Source organism: Rhinopithecus roxellana, chromosome 15 (genome assembly GCF_007565055.1).
Source record: "Rhinopithecus roxellana isolate Shanxi Qingling chromosome 15, ASM756505v1, whole genome shotgun sequence".
Classification (NCBI taxonomy): Eukaryota; Metazoa; Chordata; class Mammalia; order Primates; family Cercopithecidae; genus Rhinopithecus; species Rhinopithecus roxellana.
The window spans coordinates 27,392,430-27,402,927 of NC_044563.1; the positions used below are offsets into that span (position 1 = coordinate 27,392,430).

Consider the following 10,498-nt stretch of genomic DNA (forward strand, 5'->3'; position numbering starts at 1 on the left):
AGGTTGATCCGAGAGTTAAACACCTGATATTGGTCCCTTTTTTCTTCTTAGCTTTGCAATCTTCTATGTTAGCTTTATTTTCAAAGATGATCAGCAGAAGCTCCAAGTTTTCATTGTCCTTAGAGCTAGTAATCACACCACAAAGAACACTTTTATTTCCCAATACCTACAATAAAGCTAGATGACCCACTCCCTAATTTCTGTCCAAGTCTATCCCTGAATCAATCATCATAGTCAATGGGTTAGTGAATCCTGATTGTCTATGCCTGGATCACATGTTCAACTCTGGAGCAGGGTCAGCCTCATCTGAACCACATGGACTGAGAATGAAACAGGGAGACTCCCCAAAGAGATGCTAATCCAACAAAGATCATATATTACCTACACAGAACATTTTGTGTTCTCCCTTTCTTTTTATTAAATATTATTTTATCATGATTTTTCCAAGTACCTACAAAGGCCACAAATTTATCCTTTTATTTGCAAATTATCTTACATTTTGTTTCTACAACAGTTTATTTAATAATACCTCAATTAATTTTGGTAGGGGGGTATAATTTTAGAATTGAGTTTAAATTTTTCCATTAAGAGAAACAGCCAAATGATATGAAAATAAACTCATTTAGAAAATAATTAAATCCCCAGTACATTAATTTATTCATTCAACAAATATTTATTGAGGCCAGCCACTTTTCTTGGTACTTGGAATACATTAGTGGACAAAACAAAGATTTCTCCCCTCATACAGCTTATACTCTAATGGGGGAGGGAAATTTTAAAGATTTTTAAACAGATGAGCATATTATAATAAATGTTAAAAACTGTTAAGTGCTTAAGAAAAAAAGGAAAAGCATAGCAAGATGGGAATCTGTAGGGCTTAGCAAGGATGGAACTTGCATTATTAAGCAGTGTGGTGAGGGAAAGCTTTACTGAGATTTGAGCAAACACTCAAAGGAGTGAGGGAGTTTTCAGAAGAGAAGCAGTTTCCCAAAACTGCTAGAACAAAAGTTCTAAGAGGGTCCTAAGAACATGTCTGCGGTGTTCAAGGAACAGCAAGCAGACCAGTGTGACTGGAACAGAGTGAAGGAGACAAGTATTAGGGGAGGAAGTCGGATGGGGACAAGTTCCTGTAGAGTCTTGTTAGCAAATTATAACAGTAACATTTACTCTGAGTGAAACAAGAAGCTGCTGCAAGATCCTGATCAAAGGAAAGACTTTTATATTTATGTAAATTTAGTTATATTTTAAATGGGTCACCCTGACTGCTAGAAAGAGCAATGATAGTAGCAGGAAGACCAGCTAGGAAGCTAGTGCATGACTCCAGACTAGCAATGGTGGTGCCTTGAACATGAGTGGCTGGAGTGACAGCAGTGGTGGTTTGGAGAAGGGACAGTTTTTGGTTACATTTTGCATGTATAAACAGATCGTTTTCCTGAAAGATTGGAGGAAGCGTCTGAGAAAAAGATAGACGCCGAGAATAAAATTCTAGTTCAGAATAAACCGGAGACATTTTCTGAGAGTTCACTCATCAAGGTGAAAAGGAAATAACTGGAGACTCTTAGTTAATAATGTGACAGGTTTTTATGTTTTTATGTTTTTTGTTTTTTGCTTTTTTTTTTTTTTTTTTTTTTTGAGACAGAGTCTCGCTCTGTCGCCCAGGCTGGAGTGCAGTAGTGTGGTCTCGGCTCACTGCAAGCTCCGCCTCCTGGGTTCATGCCATTCTCCTGCCTCAGCCTCCCGAGTAGCTGGGACTATAGGCGCCCACCACCACACCCCGCTAATTTTTTTTTTTTTTTTTTTTTTTTTTTGCATTTTTAGTAGAGACAGGATTTCACCATGTTAGCCAGGATGGTCTCCATCTCCTGACATCATGATCCAACCACCTCGGCCTCCCAAAGTGCTGGGATTACAGGCGTGAGCCACCATGCCTGGCCAACGTGACAGTTTTAACTAGTCAAATATTACCTTAAAATTCGTGACAAATCAAAATTTTGTTGAGACACAATACAGATTCTGCAAGCTTAGTGAACAGAGGTAAGAAACATAGCTATAGATTAGATTAACTGAATGTCCACTGTGTGGCTCATGACTTGGCTTTGATATTTTCTGAAGTAAAATTTCAAAATTTGGCCATCTGTGAGGTCTCAGGAATAACCCCCTGGAGAATAAATATCAAGTGGTTAACATTAATTCACTTAAAAGTATATTTTCAACAACAGGAAATGAAACAAAGCGTTCTCAGTTAACAGAGGGCCTCCATCTCCTAAGTGTTTGGGTTAATTTAATTTACTTTGCAATTAAAATTTTAAATTTGTATGTCCTAGTACAAAAATGTCTTTTATGTTGCTGACTGAATTAGTTATAATTCAGTACAAAGAAAAATAAACCAATAAAGAAACGAGCAAAAATAATGACTCAACTATCCTATCAATTACAAATTCAATCTCGTAAATTCAGGTCTTTTACCTGCCAGCTGTGTAATCTCTCATGTGATTATTTACCCTTACTGATCCACAGTATATTTTCCAGTTTAAAAAAAACGAAAACAAAAAATACTACCACACATGATTGAAGTAGGAATTGCAGAGTTAATATATGGAAGCCCCTACTATTGCGCCTAGTTTAGAAAATGCAAAATAAATTTTAGCTAGCTATAATATGCATGAAGTCCAACACACTCACTGGGGAGAGATTTCTATTTCAGGTCTGAGTTTCTAGAAACCAAAGCAAACAGAATATAATCAGTTACAAGGCAAGATCCTTTTGAAGTCTGAAATAAATTTTTCCTGCAGATCCTCATAAATTACAACATGGTAGACAACACTGTAGTGGCATTCCCATAACAAATGCAAGTTCCATAAAACATTGTATCTATCAATGAGGCAGAATGCTGCCACTAATGAGGAGTACTCACAGCACAAACTGTAGAAGATCATTTTAAAGTCCTTTCTTTGTTTTTTTGTTGTTGTTGTTGGCATCATTGATAATGTTTTGCTTTTGCTGGTTCGCAGCCACTATGTTGTTGGTTTAAGTTTAATTAATTTGTCCTTTATGTATAGCTAATATATAGCCAGTTACTCCCATTTTTGTGGCTTTTTACCTTTACTCAGCATGCAAACTTACATTAGACCTTGTTGTTCTGTTATTAGGCATCAGATTTCTTGCTAACATTCAATTTTGCATTATAGGCTGGTCTTCAAGGTACCAGCTACCCATCTCCTCTAACATTCTTCAATCCTCAGAATAATGTCCCCTCTATATCTTATAACAAAATTTGCTTTCCATTCCTCTATTATTGCTGAGAATGCTAAATTATAAATTTGTGTCTTGTTTTCTCAGGTAAACAGTAGGTAAAAGCAAGCAGGGACTCTGTTACACTCTAAACACAAAAAAAAAGTTGATTACTTTTCTATATAGGTAAACTCTTTAAAATGAAAACCTAATCTAGTATACCATGAGGCATCCAATTCTGATTGTCATTACATTTATTAATCACAAAATTCCTTTCACTGGTACATGAGGATATACCCAAGGACTCTAGAATAGTTAGCTCAAAATTAGCATAACTATTCAAATCAAGGAGCTATGGTAATAGTGGGAAAAAAATAAAGCAGATCTTGAGGGTGACTGAAACAGATGACCCCCCAGAAGTTCCAAAGTCATGACATCCTTTGGTGGATGACACAGAGGATAATATTATATGTACAGAACACATAACAAGAACAAAAAAAAAAAGAAGAAGAAGAAAAGTGGGTCAGAAGCCATAAGGCTAGAATCTTGAAGGTAATATCAAAAGGCAAATGGCCTCAGAAACCATGACAGAGGTCTTAAACCAGCAGCATGAACTCTAAGAGGGTAATTGAAAGGTCGTGCACTCTCTGTTCCACTAAATCCTAGAGGTCTTTTCTACTGACTTACCTTCTATCTGATTCTTTGTACACAAAGCTGTATCCAAAAGGCTCAGAATTCTTGATTTATGTGAAAGCATGTGGAAGCGGGTAGGGTACTGCATTACCTAGTGAGTCACATTTGTATTGTTATTAATACATGTAAATTTACGTTTTAAGTATCTAAGAGCCTTTTTGAAAGCCTGTTCCTTCCTTTTACTTTCTTTCCCAGTGTGGGTTCAATAGGTAGTCTTCAGGCCTTACCCAATAAGCAAAGAATTGGTGCTAATGACCAACTGTTGCGTTTACCATTACAATTGCCATTTGGCCCAAAGCCACCATGCACAAGGGGCCCTAATAGTCACAATTTGTACTTCACTGTCAATGGCATCTTTCCCCATTTGCTGATAATATTCACCAAATGTAACCCAGACCCCAAACCAAGGTCACCAAACCCAGGCATATGTGATAATGCGTTTGGTCTGACTGACCAAGCCTGGGCCCTGGTCAGTTGTTGGTTCTCATTACCACTTCCTGCGCTTGTCCTTCTAGGATGCTGCTCCCGGGAGTAATCCTAGGCACGTTGCCACCATCCTTGTCCACCTTCAGTTTGCATGCCTTCATCCTGTTTCTACCTAAAGAAAAGATCAAGTTGATCGACACTATAAGACTGTCTGAAGGTCCACCTTCCCAATAAGCTATAAAAAAGTTTCCTCTTTTTGCCTCTGTATCTGAGTGATGTTCATGTCTTGCTAATTATAACCACCAAAGCTCAAATCTAAGAAATAATGTTCTTTCCCTATTTATTTATTTATTTATTTTTGAGACAGAGTCATACTCTGTTGCCAAGGCTGGAGTGTGGTGGTGCGATCTTGGCTCACTGCAACCTCTGGCACCTAGGTTCAAGCAGGTGCCTGCCACCACGCCCAAGTAGGTGGGATTACAGGCATGTGCCACCATGCCCAGCTTTTTTTTCTGTGTTTTTAGTAGAGACAGGGTTTTGCCACGTTGGCCAGGCTGGCCTTGAACTCCTGACCTCAACTGCCTCACCCACCTTGGCCTCCCAAAGTGCAGGGATTACAGGTGTGAGCCACCATGCCCGACCTTCTTTCCTTATATTAAAAGCTGTATTGCCTTACATTGGCATGGCCATAATCCGTATTTTAAGAAAGAGAATAGAGATCACAACATTAAGAGCTCTCAAATTACTTAAAAACAAAACAAAAAAACCTTAGTGCCCTCCCAAGGTACTAAAAAATATAGAGAGTGACATGTGCAACAAATATTTATTAACTGCCTGTTATGTCCAGGCTCTATGTTGAGTGCTAGGAATACAACATTAAATGAGATATAGCACTGTCTTCTGGAAGCCTCAATACTAAGATAGGTAGGATGAGTAAATAGATGGAAAGAATATACCTCAGGCTAGTCCCTTCTTTTCTCATGCTTCAATTTTCCCACCTGTAAACTAAGGATTGAATTAGAATCATGCATTTCAAACCATTTTAAAAATAGAATTTTCTTCCCATCATACCCCCCAAATAAAACCATCACACTTAAAACCTTAATAAATGAAACACATAGAACAATTGACCTATAAATTTGTGACATGAAAGGATTTTAATACCTGTTTCAAATAACAAAGAATGAATGACTTTAACCAAGCATAACAAAATTTTTAACTTGAATCTCTCAGTAATACTTATTTTAATTTAAGTTGAATTCTCCTGGCACTGAAGTAGTAAGATTTAGAAAAAAATCTAAATGAATGAATGAAAAAACAAGGAATACATTGTACCACAGGTAGCCTTAAGATCTTCTGTACATGTATTTGGATTTTGTAATATGGTGTTTCAAAAATATCTTTGAAGAGGAATTGACCCTTATCAATGTAAATAGATATTTCATGAATTATATGTTAACTTTTTCTCTTAATAAAACAGGTTAGATGATAAAGGCCAAGTGGTTCGCATCAACTTCAATAATGCAACTAGGGACACAGTATTTGATGTGCCTGTTGAAAGAGTTCAACCTTTTTATGCTGCTCTGAAGGAGTTTATTGACCTCATGAACAGCGAAGAATCCAAGTTTACCTTCAAGATGAATCCAGGTCAGTGAATACATTTTCTCAAACAACCAAAAGCATGGATTTTCTTCAACCTTAACCATCTAGAATTATATCCAGAGCAGTTTTTCTTAGGTATCACATAGAACACCGATAACAAAATCTTGATGAACAACTGACTTGCTTAAGTAGTGGACTCCTGGCCCTCATTGAGGCTTACACTTAATTATTCTATCATGATAAACAAATAAAAATATCCTCATGATTCTTACTCTTAACACACACAAGTAATGCTTACTCATTGGGCTTACTAGTGGAGACAGTACTACCTGAAATAGAGTAGTACCTAAAGTATTCCAGTTACTTGAAATTAAAAAAGCAGAAAGCATTATATTTTTTCTAGACCATCTCTACTCAGTAAAGTGCCATCAAACCTGAGGCTTTTGGCATCGACAGTAAAAGGCGTAATTTCTCTCTGCTGTTGATTTGGCCAAATGGAAGATTCTTTTCCTTTGTATATACTTTTAATTGATCTTTGGTATAATAAGTTAATATGAATCTCCATAAATCCATTGCCATGCAGTCACAGCAGGTTAATTTTTAAAATGGCAACATATAAAATGAAAACATTATGGGGGGAAAAAATACAAAAAAATACAAGTTAGAATCCAAGCTTCAACTATTTAATGGCAGTGTAGTTTTGGGTAAATTCCTCAATTTTTAAAAGCTTTAGTTTCTTCATGTGTGAAAAGATAAGAGAGTACTTTCTTTTCAGGATTCTTATAAGGTTTAGAAATAATGTTACATAAAATACTAGGCACACAGAAGACAAACCAAGAATGTCACTATCCTTTTTATTTTCTGAAGCTGTTAAACTGAGAAGAAACATTTCTTTTTCTTTTCTTCTTTTTTTTGGGGGGGGGGTTTTGTTTTTTTTGTTTTGTTTTGTTTTTTGTTTTTGGGACCGAGTCTCGTTCTGTCGCCCAGGCTGGAGTGCAGTGGCCTGATCTCGGCTCACTGCAAGCTCCACCTCCCGGGTTCACGCCTCAGCCTCCCCAGTAACTGGGACTACAGGCACCTGCCACCACACCCGGCTAATATTTTTTGTATTTTTAGTAGAGACAGGGTTTCACCATGTTAGCCAGGACGATCTCGATCTCCTGACCTCGTGATCTGCCCACCTCAGACTCCCAAAGTGCTGGGATTACAGGCGCGTGAGCCACCGCACCAGCCGAAGAAACATTTCTAATTAGATATGGATCAGTCAAAAAGATACAGATGTTTTACACAGAGATAATATTTTAAGTAAGAATGATTAAAGTACCTTCAGGAGACTACCAGGCTAGGCAGTTGAATTGTCATAAGGTCTAAAGCGGTTTGCATCCAGTGGCCTGATTTGTGTGGAAAAGTAAATGTGCAGTTTCATGTAAAGAAATAAGCGATGATTCTTGATGTGAACCAAGTAGCAGCTGCGTTTTGCATGTTACATTTTCTAGCTCTGTAAGTCATTTAAACGCACAATTATTCATACTGAAAAAAATCTTTTCTTTAGGTGACGTGATTACTTTTGATAACTGGCGCTTACTTCATGGCCGACGTAGCTATGAAGCAGGAACTGAGATATCCCGCCATCTAGAAGGAGCTTATGCTGACTGGGATGTGGTCATGTCAAGGCTTCGTATCTTAAGGCAGAGGGTCGAGAATGGAAACTGAAGTCTCCTGTAGATAATTTTAGTAAGATTCCAATGAGTATATTTTGTGACATATGACACATTATTCACAGACCATGATTTTGTCATTTACATATAATTTCCTTAACAATGAACATGTAACTTCTCTCACAAGGGTACTCTTTGTAATCATATACAATGTCAGCTTTTTAGATGTTTCACCACTCTTTTGCAAATAAAGCATCTTTTCTGCTCTGTTGCATGCCTACTCTAATTTCTTTTGCCCATATATGAGTATCTCCAGAATGTCTACAAATAATTTTTGTAGCAAATGGAACATTTCTTCAAATAAGCCTTTCGTTTCAAATAAAACTTGTCTCAAAACATGCTTCTACCCTGTTGTCTGTAGGATCTCAATTTGCAAGACTACACATGACCATGTTTAGCATGCTTGGAAAAAGGGTTTATATTTCCAAAGATCTGTTGTGTGCACTTTTATTATAGAATTCTATTATCCAAATTTCCAGACCTCACCAATTTAGTGATTCCGACATTTTCTTTTACTACCTAAATTATGACATCGAAATATGATTACTAAAGAGAAAATCTAGTCTCACTAATTTTTTTTTTTTTTTTTTTTTTTTTTTTTTTTTTGAGACAGAGTTTCCCTCCTGTTGCCCAGGAGAGCAATGGTGCGATTTCAGCTCACCGCAACCTCCACCTCCCGGGTTCAAGCAACTCTCCTGCCTCAGCCTCCCACGTAGCTGGGATTACAGGCACCTGACACCACACCCAGCTAATTTTTTGTGTTTTTAGTAGAGACAGGATTTCACCGTGTTGGTCAGGCTGATCTCAAACTCTTGACCTCAGGTGATCCGCCGGCCTCGACCTCTCGAAATGCTGGGCTTACAGAGGGGAGCCACTGCGCTCGGCCTAGTCTAATTTTCTCTTGTCCCGAATAAATACTCCCAGCCACTGTCAGTATTGCTTCCATGTGTCTGTGAATCAGATCTCCTCATTTCTTGTTTTTGACTAACAACTGGAAAAGGAAAAACTAAGAGATATGTACTACTTATGAATAACATGATGTCTGCAAATCTCTGGACAGCTTTACCTGTTGGTCCCAGCTTCCTCCATAGTCACTGCCTTGCCCTAGTGATGGAAGACAGGTGTCACTGCCAGCAATGGAAGTCCTACTCTTATTGAATCCAGTCTCTCTCTACCCCTGCCAAGAAGCCTTAGCATTACCATTTGCTGAAATCCTGGTAGTTCATAAATTTTTGGACCTAATCAAGCTTCCTGTTCAAAAAGTCTTAATTATTGTCACCATTGCAGAGCTCTCTACCTGTTGCCTCAAGACCAAGTGAAAACATTACTTCCATTGTTGTTTTGACTTTTGCTCCACATCCACTTCAATTTCCACAAAGTGTGCCCATTGCATGGGGAGTCTAGATGAAAACCACCTTTAGCCCATGTGGGCACACCACTCTGACACTTTGAATTCTGGTATGAAGTCCACATCTCCAGTCAAGACTCCTCCTTCCCTTATAACACCGCCCCTTTCTGGGGTCCTCATTGTCCTTTTCTATCATCTGGTCTTGATTTGGTCTACTGTAGTATATCACACATTTGATTCCTTTGAACTACAAAGGGAATGAGTTGGGTTCTCAATCCTATACCTCCTAAAATGCTCCTAGAATAAAAACAAGTAAATTCAAGAGGCATGGCCTGGTTCTAAAACACAACATTCAATACCTAAAAACAAATAATTTTCTGGAGTGACCCTAGATTCATCCATTCATAGCATCTAAACCCAAGGCACTTGCCCAGCTAAAGTGACTTCTTATACTTCTACTTATTTGACAGATATTTATCACATATCTAATATATGTCAGGCACTCTGCTAAAAGAAGAATACAAAAGGACTTGAAATGTACCTTCTTAGAGTCTGGTAGGGGAACAGATAAGGATATAGATTATAATGTGCCATGTTAACAGAATGACCTCCAGGAAGGCAACCAAACCAGACTGGGAATGCTAAGAAAACCTTCAGTCTGATTTGAATTATAAAGATTCACAGTAGTTTTCCAGGCAAAGATGGTGAAATGACTCCAAGTTAAAGGGCAGAAGAGGCACAGAGAATTGAGAGTGGAAACATGGCATGTGTTGACTTGCAAGTGAAAGAAACAGATTACGATGTAATGTGAATTCTGGGCTTGTATGCCTAGGTTCAAACCATAATAATGAATCAGTTCATAAGTCTTTGGACAAATAACTGTTACTGTTCCCCTTAAGCCTCATTATTTCTATCTATAAGTGAAACTAATAACAGTTCTTATCCCATTACATTTTTATGAGGATTAAATGAAAGTTCATGTAAAGTAGTGTTTTCTCAAATTTCTCGGCTGATAACTCCTACCCATGGTGCTTTTGTAAAAAATACATCTTCCCAGATCATTCCCTGAGGATTATGATTCAATGGATCTGGAATGAGGACCAGGAATTCCATTCCATTTTTAGCAAGGATCCCAGGTGATATGCATCATCAGTGAAGTTTGGAAAATACTGATATAAAACATTTAGCATAGTTCCAGGATGAGGGTTAGTACTCAATAGACATTAACTATAAATTAGTTATAAAAGCAGAGTTTGCAGAGGAAGAGGGTGATTTCGGATGAAAAGGGATATATGAAGGTAGAAGCAGAAACAATGATCAAGTCATGAAATGTCTAAATGCATGTTGCATTAAGGAGTTAGTATTTCATCTTGAAAGCAATTAGGAGCCATTTAAAGGTTTTTAAGCAGCAAAGTGCCTTGATTAGATATTCATTTCTTAAAGATTCATCTAGCTTCACAGTGAAGGGAATTGTAAATGG

At 37.7% G+C, this 10,498-nt stretch overlaps 1 protein-coding gene across 4 annotated transcripts in view; it reads left to right on the top strand.

Moving 5' to 3' along the window:
- BBOX1 (gamma-butyrobetaine hydroxylase 1) overlaps nt 1–8,008 on the top strand; it is a 96,686-nt gene extending 88,678 nt beyond the window's left edge. For all 4 annotated transcript variants that reach the window (XM_030918915.1, XM_030918914.1, XM_030918913.1 and 1 more), the window contains exons 7-8: nt 5,831–5,997; nt 7,505–8,008. In XM_030918915.1, coding sequence (XP_030774775.1) covers nt 5,831–5,997; nt 7,505–7,665 — 328 coding nt within the window. In that variant the 3' untranslated portion in view covers nt 7,666–8,008. The remainder of the gene's footprint in view (nt 1–5,830; nt 5,998–7,504) is intronic.
- Nucleotides 8,009–10,498: the final 2,490 nt, after the last annotated feature.